This window comes from Zingiber officinale, chromosome 1B (genome assembly GCF_018446385.1).
Source record: "Zingiber officinale cultivar Zhangliang chromosome 1B, Zo_v1.1, whole genome shotgun sequence".
In the NCBI taxonomy this organism is placed as follows: domain Eukaryota; kingdom Viridiplantae; phylum Streptophyta; class Magnoliopsida; order Zingiberales; family Zingiberaceae; genus Zingiber; species Zingiber officinale.
The window spans coordinates 114,027,247-114,040,336 of NC_055986.1; the positions used below are offsets into that span (position 1 = coordinate 114,027,247).

The window sequence follows — 13,090 nt, forward strand, 5'->3', positions numbered from 1 at the left end:
ACTTTCACCTAGCTTCACTCACTAGGATTTTTTCACTGTCCGGCTTCACTCACCGGGACTTCCAAATGTCTGGCTTCACTCACCAGGACTTTCACCTACCTTCACCCACTAGGATTTTTACCTGGCTTCACTCACCAGGATTTTTACTTGCCCAGCTTCACTCACCGAGACTTTCCCACTGTCTTGTTTCACTCACCAGGACTTTTACCTAGTTTCACTCACTAGGATTTTCACTTGCCCGAATTCACTCATCAGGACTTTCCCAGTCAAGTATCTGGTCAACCTTGATCTACTTGAGTCTTCTTCACATCAAACTGGTCAAACCTTGACCAGAGGAAAATTGCACCAACTGTTAGAGTGCATACTAAAAGCCTAGGTTTTGTAAACATTTATTTTTGAAATAAAAGAATCACATTGGTCAAATGTCTACATTTATTTGCTAAGTGTAATTATTCAATTAATTTATATTGTAGATAGCATGGTGTGTGGTGTCACACACAGAAGATCATGTTATCAGCTCTTTATAAATTATAAATAGATGCTCACGACTAAGATGGAAAGGAACAAACCGTTGGAATAATCGTAGTATAATTAGATATTAGTTTATCTTGACTAATAAATTACACCAGTACACTCTTAGTGTATTGAGTAGGACCATTTAAGGTAAGTTCTTTTTATACTGATTTAATAAAAGAACAAGACCTTAGTTATTATGGTAGTGTGTGCTCTTAATCCTAATATAATAACAAGCACATATATTTAGTATTCATTTCTTTGACTTATCAAAGGGTGAGATTTAGCTCGATAAATCAATAGGCCCGATAAGTTGGGAAATGATATTACTTATAGTGTGTGTTGTTGATTATAGAAGGAAACTATGTCCTAGTCATCTAGGTTGAGAATGTCCCGAAGAGGAGCTCATAAGGATTGTCATGTTAAACCCTACAGGTGGACTTAGTTCGATATGACAATGAAGTTGAGTGGTACTACTCTTGGACTAAGATATTAATTAAAGCGAGTTGTCAGTAACTCAATTAAATTAATGGGCATTCGATATCTTAAACACAGGGAGACTAACACACTCATGATAAGAAGGAGTCCATAATGTAATTTGGGATTGGTGCGATAGTGCAATAATAACTCTCTAGTGGAATAAGTTATTATTGATGAACTTGAGTTGTGTGTTCGGGGCGAACATGGGATACTCGAGTTCATCAGAAGGCCAAAACCAATTTCTCCTATAGGTCCCTGTCATAGCCTCATTAATGCCTCAAATCCACTCATGAAAAGCTCATCTTGGTGTCCAAGAGGAGGTCGGCCCATGGCTTAGTGACCAAGCCATAGGGGTCGGCCTCTATCTTCTCAAAGAGGGTCGGCCCTTTGCTTGGTGCCCAAGCAAGGAGGGGCCGATCACCATAATCCAAATAAGGAGGGGTGTTTTGAATTTTTAAAATCTTCTCTTTGTAGATAACGATAAGTTTTAAAAGAAGAATTTTAAATTTACAAAACTTTCCTTATTTGAATTAGGTCACACGGTTTAAAAGAAAGTTTAAAAGTTTTAAAACTTTCCTTTTTTAACCATCCTCATGGTTTTGAAAAAAAAGGAAGGGAGTTTTAAATTTGAAATTTTCTATTTTTGTAACCATGTTAAAAAAGAAAATTTTAGAAGAGAAATTTTAAATTTTAAAACTTGGTTTTAATTTTTAAAGCTTTTTTTTTTAACATTCACATTAGGAAATTAAAAGAGAACTTGTAAAATTTTATAAGAGCTTTCCTTCTTTGTTTATAAAATTTTTACAAAGATTATTTTCCTTCTTTTAAGGGTCGGCCACCCTTGCTTGGTGCCCAAGCAAGGGGCCAGCCAATCAATCAATTGAAGGAGAAAAGGAAAAATAAAAGGGGAAAAGGAAAAACAAGAGGAAGATTTTAATTTTTGTAAAAATCTTTCCTTATTTGCCTTGGGCAAGTATTATAAAAGAAGGGGCGGAGAGGTCTCATGAGGTATCAATTCTTATTCTCTTGTTGGTGCTCTCTCTTATGGCCGGCCCTCTCTCCCTTCCCTTTCCTCTTGCTCTCTTTTGTTCCTTGGTGGTGGTGATGGTCGAATATTAGAGAAGGAGGAGGAGTTTTGCGTGGTGTTCATCTTGGAGGATCGTCGCCCACACGACGTCCAAGAGGAGGCGAGGAATACGCCAGAAGATCTCGAGGTTATTAGCATACAAAGAAGAGGTATAACTAATAATTATTTTCCGCATCATGCTAGTTCTTCTTTGTATGAATTCCAAACACAAGAGGCATATGATTCTAGAGTTTCGGATTTGTTTCGAAGTTGTGTTTCTTTTGTTTTGTTTTTCGGATTTGTGATTCGATTGTTCTTTTCGGTTAAACCTAATGTTATTTTAGAAAATTAAATATTGAATTTCTATTACAGGCTTTGTTGAGGCAGTGATGGATGATCTCATACCTAAGAAGGCCTAGTGTCTCTCCATGTTTGACCTGGGAGCCGATTTTAGAAATAAATATTTAATCAACTTTATAACATAGGTGGATTTGGATCAATAGTGTTAAGTTCCGCTTGCGATCCAAATCTAAACCATTAACAACAGATAAGTTAAATTTGGAATCAATAATGTTAAGTTCCGTTTGCGATTCCTAATTTAATTTCTAAAGAACACAATAGGTTGTTTAGGAAAAGTTCGACACTTGTACAAAATTTTTGCACAGTGGAACCGGTACGATCTTCCTAGGACCAACCAACACCAACAATCTCCCCAATCGGTCTATTGCATCTGCAATCTCCCTATATTGTCAAACATCGAAATCCAAATATCAAGACTCAATCTTGAGTCAACTCAAGTTTAGTCAACTTGGTCAACCTTGACCCAGGGATATTGCACCAACAACTAGGATTTTCACATTGCCTAACTGTACTTAGCAAGGTTTCCTTACTATCTAGCTTCACTCATCAAGAATTCCTACTTCCCGGCTTCACTCACCAGGACTTTTCAATTGTCTGGCTTTATTCACTAGGACTTTCCATCTGCATGGCTTCATTCACCAGAACTTTCCTCACTATTCGGCTTCGCTCATCATGACTTCTCACCACCTAGCTTCATTCACTAAGATTTTCCCACTGCTTGAATTCACTCACCGAGACTTTCCAACTGCTTAACTTCATGCACCAGGGCTTCCTCACTACATGGCTTCACTCACCGAGACTTTTCAACTACCTGACTTCACTCACGAGGACTTCCTCACTACCCGGCTTCACTCACGAGGACTTTTCATACCAAGTGTCCAGTCAACATTGATCCACTTAGTTTTTCTTCTTCTACTAATCATCTCATTGGTCTTGCCCTTGCCTAACCTCCAATTAGAACTTTTTCAGTTAATTATCCAATCAATCTTGACCTACTTGACTACTCTCTCATTTCAAACTGGTCAACCTTTGACTAAAGGAGACTTGCATCAACATTCTCCCTAATGGACAATTATACCTGCAATCTCTATATATTGTCAAATATCAAAACTCAAGCTTAAGCTAAACTGGTCAACTTTAACCTAAAGACAATTGCACCAATAATGTGTTGATTGTAAATCAATATTCTTCAAGAATATTGATAAAACTTATATCTTATATCAATATTTTTCAAGAACATTGATAAATCTTATATCTTTATATTTTAAATTACAGATCTGTCAATATATCAACATAAGTTTATGTTATGCTACTTTAGGAGCATCAATATAGAATTAATAGTTGTGCCTCTTCATAAACATCAATATAAAATTAAAAATTATACTTTTTTAGAAGCATCAATATAAATTTAGAATTTATGCTACTTCAACAGAATCAATATTAAATCTAAATATCCTGCTACTTCAGGAGCATTAAAATAAAACTAAAGATATAAACATCAAACTAAAACTAAAAATTTATGTTATTTTGAGAGTTTCAAAAACTAAGAATAAAAATATTTATGAGTTCAAACATAAAAGAGCACTCGTGCTGATAACGTATTATAATTCATAATATAAGAAGAGAGGATTGTCTTATATTTTATTTCTATCAAACACTCTTATTTATAAAATAGGTATGTTGGTCCCTAGCGACCGGTAAGAAGGGGATAAATTACTCTGTAAATAAAAATATAAACTTTTCTCAACTTTTCAAGCTAATTTAATAAACACTTATATAAAAAGAATTAAGAAGCTAATTAAAAAGGGAGAGGCAGATCTTTTACTTAGTTTGCAACTAGGAGATTGCTAGTTCAAGACGTTGAAAGCTCACTAAAGTCTCCTTTAGGTGGAGAAGCTTCTTACAGAAGTTAAAGTACTGAATTACAAAGCTAAACTGAAAGTAGATTATTTACAAGTGTTCCGTTTAGCTACTAGGATTAGGATTGTATTTACAACCTTGATCGAAACGCCTGGAAGAGTTCTGAGTGTCTAGGTGTGAATAAAACTTTATCCACATAGTAACAGTCACGACAGTTGGTGAAGCAATAAACTTTCTGGTCTGGTGCCTAGACCAGGTTCAAGCGCCCAGACAAGTCTGGCAAGTCAACAGCCTTATTGACTACCTCTCATTTCGGCTCCGTTTGTTTGGGTGATTTCAGCCATCTGGAATATGGCTCACTCGAATCTATTTTCCGGCCTTCTCGAACAACCTTCTGCTCCGGCTTCTCTTCCCTCGGAAACGTCATGCGCCTCCTTCTCATTTGCTAGCATACTCTTCCCAGCACCTCGTCCCTCGGACACATCGAACCCGTCAACTCTCTATCATGTCATCCTTCTCGTTACTGCGTCTTTCGCTCGACCTCCTGTGCTCCTAAGTTCCTGCACACTCAGACACAGGACATCAAACCACAACAGGACCTAATTTGATTTGGTTGATCATATCAAAATTACCATTAGGTACTTCCAAGGTAGAGTAGTGTAAAACTATTCAATAGCTATTACTACATATAGAAACTACTCAGTAACTACTACAACTTGAAAAATAACTTGAAAAATAAGACTATTTCATTAAAATCTTAAACCCTAGTTAAATCATATACTTTGAATATTATTATATCAAAATATTCTTTACTAACTTAATTATTTAAATTTAATTAAAATCATTTAAAAACAATTATAATAATTATTTAGTAGTTACTAAAGTGCATAGAAATTACTAAGTATCATACAATATTATAATAGTATTAAATTAAATGTTATATATTATAACAACTACTTAGGATATACTATATATTATAGCATTTAATTGTAGTTACTATGATATCAGCGGAAAGTCTCCAAGGTATAGTTAAATTGATTATCACATGATAAATTTATAGATTCCCGATTAAGCCGGCAAAAATATCCTCTTTTATGGTAGCTTATTTAATTTTTTTAAATTTATTTCTCTATAAATTGCCTAAATAAAAATATCCTATCGAGGTGTTTTTTTTTAAATGTCAAGATTTTAACTCAAAAATATATTTTTTTTTACAAAAATTACAATTAATTATGTTTTCTAAATTCTTTAACATGTATCAAAATCATCATGGATATGATTTTTTTAATTTAATAAAAATAATGAAATTAGATTACTCTCAGTGATGGTATCTATAGATTTCTTTTATTTTTTTTAAAAAAAATAATTTTATATTGACAAGCATTTAGATATGCAAAATAAAAACAGAAATAAGTTCCTGTCAAGAGTTTGATATTATGATTTATCTCTTATTCTTCAGGGTGGTTAATGAAGTCCTTATAAAATGTCACTAGTAGGGTGATAAATTTGTTATAATAAGTTAAGAGATTAATTTATGATAAACGCATGCTTTGGAGAAAAAAAATTCTTCACATCCCTAGTTAATTTAGCAATTGATTATAAGTTGATCATGTGATTACCTACCTTCCTTAATATAATCTGAAAATTGACGGTAAGATAATTAATTTTACTATAATTGAGGATGAAGGGGAGTAGTTTTTTTTTTACTATTTTTATTTATAATTCTTTATTTTTATCTTAATATTTTATTATTATTCTAATAACATTTGAATATTATATATCTAAAATATCTTAATTTTTAAAATAAAATTTAATTTAATTTTAAAAAATTAGTAAATCCTAAATTACGATGCAGTCAAAGTCATTCCAATTCTACCCCAACTAAAAAAAAATTAATTTAATCAGAATCTGAAAACTCTCAATTCTGACCTGCTAATTTTGGATAGACTGGATTAACCTATCAAATTCATTTTCAACAAGGGAAAATTGTCGTGCAGTCTCTTTTGGCAAATAAATCTTTGTATGTAGTTCTCATCCATAAAAATTTTTGTTTCCACTCATTAGTCAAACATATTTATCTAATTACCCATGATACTTTTAGGTATAAAAAGTCCAAAAATCAATATAATTCCTCTTAAATTTGATAAATTAAATTAAAATCTAGTATATAATTTATAAGGAATTATATTAAGAAGGAAAAAAGTCCAACTCAATTTAATAGAAAATATACTCAATTCTAATTTAATGTGTTAAATTTAATAGAAATTATACTTATTTTTAAACTATTTGTACCAAAAAATATGAGCGATAATTTTAATAAAAAATATACTCGATTCAGGTATAAAGTACTGGATTATAGTGTAAAGTGCTGAATTTAATCGAAAATATACTCGTTTTTAGACTTTTTATACCTAAAAAATCTTAGGGAAAATTTAGGTAACAATATTTACACGAGGGATTTGAAATAAGTAATACTTTACATGCAAAGAGTGAAAATAAAGTTTTTTATGATTGAGGACTACATGCAAAATTGTGATTATGATTAAGGATTTTTCTCTACTTTACCACTTCAACAACCCAGTTATTTTATTTTATTTTATTACATGATAAATACTTTATTTTAAAAAAAAATAGTGTCTTTTGGAAATTTGCCAAAATTTTATCGAGCAACCGTCGTTGCGGCTCCTTGGTCTCTTTCTCTCCAAATTGAGCTTTCATGAGATCTCACATCTGCCGATGGCCAGCCATCACCCGAATCTTCTCCACATCCGCATCCCCACAGGCTTCCATTAAGGCCCTGGCGATACCCCAGGACATCCAATCCCTCGCATCCGCCGGCCGGCTCAAGGACGCCATCCGATCCCTCATCCTCCGCCGCCACCTCGGCCGCCCGGTCTATCCGGAGTGCTTCGTCTCCATCCTCCGACGCTGCGCTGACGCCGATTCCCTACTCATCGGGCGGCAGCTCCACGCCCATATGGTCGTCACCTGCTTCGATCAGGACCCCTTCGTCTGCAACCATCTCATCAATGTGTACGGTAAGTGCGGCTCCTTGGGCGACTCCCGTTGGGTTTTCAGAAGGTTGGGGAAGAAAAAGTTGCATTCTTGGAACATTCTGATCGCTGGGTACTGCAAGTTTGGCTTTTTAAGTGAAGGTAGACGCTTGTTTGATGAAATGCCCAAGCGGGATGCGGTTTCGTGGAATACGATGATCGCAGCATATGATCATTGGGGACCATGCGAGGAGGCACTGGAGTTGTTTGTTTTGATGACACATTCTGATTGCGATATCGATCGTTGTGGGCTTTCCAGTGTGATTAGTGCCTGTGCCAATCTTAGATTTATACAGAATGGAGAGGCACTTCATGGGTTTTCTGTAAAGCTTGGACTTGATTCGCATGTTCAAGTGGGTAGTGCTGTGGTTGGATGCTATTCAAAATGTGAACAGTTTGATGATGCTGCTAGATTTTTTGATCAAATGGATGTTAAAGAGCTCTTTACTTGGAACACAATGCTTGATGGTTATATACAGTGTTCAAAGATTAGTGACGCAATTAATTTCTTCAACAATATGCCGGAAAAGAATGTCATCTCTTGGACTACCATTGTGGCTGGATGTTCACGACATGGTAGAAATGAGAAGGCAATTGATTTCTACAATAAAATGCTTACAAATGGTTTGATGCCTGATTGGATGTGCTTTGTTAGTGTTTTAGATGCATGTACAGGGTTGTTGGATCTTAGAAAAGGATCGAAGATTCATGCTAGTATTCTTAGAAGTGGCCTTGGAGCAGACAGAATTATTGGAAGTGCCTTAGTGGCCCTCTACGCAAAATGTGGGTGCTTTATTGATGCACAAAATGTATGTCATGATTTAGCTGTTGTTGATGACTTCTCACGGAGCGTACTAATAGCTGAATATGTTAAACATGGATTGTTTGATAGTGCACACAAATTGTTTGAAAGCTTGACCGTGAAAAGTGTCGCACTATGGAATGCATTGATTGGAGGTTATGCTGCAGCAGGTTTGTTTGGAGAGGCTTCTGCAACCTTTAAAAGAATGCAGATGGATGGTAAGTACGGTGATGATTACACCTTTGGAAGCCTCCTCACCAGTGGTGTGCATCTGGAATTAAGTTTTGGTGAACAACTTCACTCACTGATAGTGAAGTTGGGAGTTGATTCATCTCTTTTTGTAGCTGGTGCTCTCATTACCATGTACAGCAGCAATTTAAATTGTCAAGCTGCGGTAAGAATATTTGGGTCCGTCAAGCATCCAAACCATATTATACGGACTTCCATGATTTCTGGGCTTGCATCAAATAATTTGATTAATGAGGCCATCCATATGTTTTCTGTCATGACTGCTTCGGGTATAGTGCCAGATAATCTTTCATTATCAATTGTTATTGATTCATGTTCAAGTTTATTAAATCTGCATGTCGGAACACAACTTCACGCCTTTGCGTACAAGTTAGGTTTTGAATCAGATGTTGTAGTTGGAACTGCTCTCATAGATATGTATGGGAAATGCTGGAACATTGATCCTGCATCACGTGCATTTGCTGATATAAACATGCACAATATTTTTAGCTGGACTGCACTAGTAAGTGGGTACATGAGATTGGGAATGCATGAAACTGCGAAGAAGCTTTTTGAGATGATGCCTCAGCACAACATTGTTTCATGGAATATAATGCTTTCTGGATATGCAAAACATGGTTTTTCATCAGAAGTATTACAATTATACAGTCAAATGTCTAGATCAGGCCTATTGCCAGATCTGAGAATTTTTGCCTCTCTTTTAGCAGTTTGCATCGAGTCTAAGTTGGTGGAAAATGGAAAGCAAGTTCATGCCCAAATTATAAAGAACGGCTATCATGTGAATGCACAAATTGATTTATATTTGACGCATATGTACCAGAAATTTGGAGAATTAGGGAGTGAAAATGAGTTCACTTCTAGCTCCTTTGATTCAATTGTCACAGATGTTGTGGATGGATCAAAACCAGATACCATATCAAAGAATATTCAACTTTTTGCATCTGCCTACTGGAACTACTTTAGTAGAATGAATGGCCAAAACAGAGCAGATTGATGGAATCATTGTCTAGCAAAAGTTCATCACATTTGGCATTATGCCATGACTTCTGCACTGAAATTTGACTCTGATGGAGGATTAGTGCTTGTGCGACAATAACATTAATCCATTTCAAACGTACAGGTTAGTCTTCTGGTTTTGTTTATTGCAAAACATGAAATTGAAAATTTGCTGTCTGTACTTTTAGATTGAGAATTTAACTAAGGGCTAAGAATTTGCAACATATGACGCACAAATTTTAGAGCAAATGCAATTTGAAAATGCTTAGGCAATGTGTATTTTTATGCCAACTTACCACTATATCTCAACATGCTGACTATCTCAGTGCACTAGCTTTTCGTAATAATGTTGCTATACTTCTGATTCAGAACCTCTATTGACACCCAAGTTTTATTGGCATCATTTTAATTTTACCAATGCTTTCAATCAGCAATATCTGAATGTATAATTATTTGTGCTGAGATTTGTGATTCTTTTCCTTTTTTAATCAAAATTATTTCAAATCACATGGTAGTAGTCGCCAGTACTCAAACTACAGTAGAATTGGAAATTTATTTTTTTAAAAAAAAAAAAAAATTGATCTTTAAGTATCATTCACTCTTTCAACCATACTTTTTATGCTCATCTTTGGCTTGGTTTCTATTTTAAGTGAAGTTGTTGCTATTCATATTAAAACCACATTATCATTTTTAAAATCATTTTTCATGTGACAAACAAACATTTTATTACTTTCAAATTTAGCAGCATGGATTTTGGGTATGCTTGCGATGGTTCTTATCCACAAGTTGTTGTGCAATGCTGCATCCATGATTCCTTAGCAAGAATAGTTTAAAGGTAGATGTTTAGAAATTTGCAAGGACAAGTTTAGAGGGAGGTGAGGGACTATGATGCATGATAGTTTAAGGGTGTACTGTGGATCCCAAAGTATTGAAATATTTGGTGTAAACCATATGTTGGTCATGAACGTAATATGGATTTGGTACTTTGGTTTGTGCCAGATATTGGTTGACAAACTGACTGTTAATATCTTTTATTTAACGACATGTGTGTTGATTTGTTGTAGTATCAATTAGCAGCTAGGAGGTGGTAGAGGGAGAAGAGGACTATGACAATGACTTAATCCATGGCATGATCCATCTTCCCCCAGGATCAACTTCAAGATATGTTGAATTTCCATCCAACTAGGTTTGATTATGCATCTCTCATGGTTTTATATTCCTGTTTTGCTGCTTCATAGAGGCACTTGTTTGTCCCCAAGCGATTTTATATTTATGTCACTGCTTTTTATGTCACTGCTTTTTATGTCACGATCTACTGTCTCTTATATCAAATGCCTTGCTTGTTTCTCGTCTATTTCCATTTCCAAATCTGTGGTGGAAGCTCTCACTCATCCTGATGGAAAAATGCTACAGTTAAGAAAAGTCGGCTTTACATGCTAATGTTACTAACTCATTAGTTCATTGTTTTCAGGCAATTTGATTGTTTCTTGTCACTGGGCATGCTGAAAGTTAATCCTGATACCGCAACCTTTTTTATAAAGCTTCGCTGTTCGCAGAAGAATATGCTCAGATGCATTACTCTGATTGTCCAATACTGTGTTGAACTTGGGTTCTGCTCGGGATGTATGCCATCTGTTTTTTGCAGCAGCTTAACATCAAGGATACATTATCGTATTGGAAGGCCTCATGGTTTATCAACCAAAAAAGGCCTTATGGCTCAAATAGTCTCTTCTAGCATGATATGACAACTTCATTAAAGATATTTGAAGTTCGGTATGATTTAAAGTTCAGGTTTGTAGAAAAAAAAAGGTGAGATAGAGCCATAAAATGCTCGTTTGACCACTTATTGGCGAAACTATCGCCGGGGCTATGGTGGGAAGGGCGTTCAGTTGTCATCCAGACACCCACGGTTCGATTCCCAGCTATGGCACATTTGCAGAAATTTTTCCTTCAAATGGCGCTCACAACCAAGGGATGTTAAGCTTCTGGGCCGTCCGCCACAAGCGTTTTCCGATTATCCTGGCAATCGGTGGGAAAATTCTGTGGGACCGGGCCGATCGCCCCAGGTTCAACGATATCTAACATGGTTAATCATTTTTTTTTATCGATACTCCACAATAGCTCCTTGTTTGGATCCATGATTGAGAATTTTTTACATTTGTTGCTGAAATTATAGGACCTTCTTCTGTATCACTGAACATGGAGTTGACATATGATGCGATTATTGTTCCTTCCCTTTTGTTACAGTGCTTCTCCTCGCATTCTTCTCCGAAATCAGAAGATGAATTCAGTCATAGCACTGCGTCAGGGGATTTGTTTTCGCCACAGGTTTGTAGAACTTTATCAAACCATGAATTTGAAGTTCTTTGGGGTTTTATTATTAGTGGAAAGTGAAATTTCATGCTACAATTTGGGGTTTGATCCAACTGTTTGGTTATATTACTGCCTGACGTTTCGTCAAATAGTTCATCCTCTTCAATTTTTTCGCTTTGTAAGCATGTGATTACATTGCCAAACACAGTATCGCAATGCGTAGAGTTACAGCCTTGCAGGCAAAGTTGAATAGGATTGAAGAAAGGAGCTCATGATTGGCATCTTCGGACAACCCAACTCAAACGAGTAGTTTGGGAGAAAGCTGGCCGTGATGCGGGGAAAGGGTTAACTGAAGTTATCTTGCATAGATAGAGCTGTTAAATACGTCGTCGGTTAAAAATCCATCATATGGTGGGTCGGATTGTTAGCTAAAAAATTTTAAGTTATTAAATTATTAAAAAATATATATTTTTTCTCAACACTAATTTCATTCCACCACATGCCGGCCTGTTTGGACTTGCAATCGACATGAGTTGGCTTATTTAGTAGTTACTAAAGTGCATAGAAATTACTAAGTATATGGTATAATACTCTATTGTATTAAATTAAATGTTATATATTATAACAACTACTTAGAATATACTATATTTTATAGCATTTAATTGTAGTTACTATAATATCCCCGGAAAGTCTCGAACGTATAGCTAATTGGTCATCACACATGATAAATTTGTAGTAAATAGGTAAAGGATAGATTCCCCGTTAAGCGGCAAAAATATCCTCTCTTATGGTAGCTTATTTTATTTTTTTGATTTACTTCATCCTGTCCTAGCGCTGAGTCGACGGACGCTGAGGACGTGGCACGCTCCACTATTTCCGACTGGTGGCACAGATCTCCGGCGAACTTGCAAAGAAACCGAGCCGGGAGGGATTCCCGGCAACGGCCCTCCGACGCTCAAGTCAGGCAACGAGAGGAGCGGCGTAATGTGGCTACAATAAAGATTTGCGCATACCTTCGTCGACGTCTGGGGGTCCTTATATAGGACCCCGGGGAGGCGCGGGCACACTTCTCTATGCGTGCACACTTCCCCAAACATACCTTAACAAGTCTCTGTCAGAAAAGTACCTCTGGCGTCATTCCGCAATCGTCCGAGTATATCCCGGATGTGACGGTGGAAGCTTCCGCCATATGATCCTGTGTACAGCTCGGCCGCCAACTCTGCTGCTTGTCGGCGGCAGGTGTCTCGAGGATGATGTTATCCCCTGTCTCCTTTGTCCTCTTGCGTTCCCTGTCTGTTCCAGAGCCGAGCGGGTCGGCCGCTCGGCAGGCGTATCACTTCTGTCGCCGGTTGTAGGTATTTTCCCGACCGGGAGGACTCTCGGCCGTATGCTCGGATG

General features: G+C 36.4%; 1 protein-coding gene across 3 annotated transcripts; it reads left to right on the top strand.

Moving 5' to 3' along the window:
* Positions 1–6,937: 6,937 nt before the first annotated feature.
* Positions 6,938–12,087, top strand: LOC121973445 (putative pentatricopeptide repeat-containing protein At1g77010, mitochondrial). 3 transcript variants are annotated; one of them, XM_042524881.1, is made up of 4 exons: positions 6,938–9,503; positions 10,444–10,565; positions 10,851–11,445; positions 11,627–12,085. In XM_042524881.1, exon 1 carries the CDS (start codon positions 6,996–6,998, stop codon positions 9,375–9,377), a length of 2,382 nt encoding a protein of 793 aa, XP_042380815.1. In that variant the 5' UTR covers positions 6,938–6,995; the 3' UTR covers positions 9,378–9,503; positions 10,444–10,565; positions 10,851–11,445; positions 11,627–12,085. The 3 variants fall into 3 exon arrangements, with proteins under 3 accessions (XP_042380815.1, XP_042380810.1, XP_042380820.1); XM_042524876.1 differs by having other exon boundaries at positions 10,851–12,086; XM_042524886.1 differs by lacking the exon at positions 10,444–10,565 and having other exon boundaries at positions 10,851–12,087.
* The last annotated feature ends 1,003 nt before the right edge of the window (positions 12,088–13,090 follow it).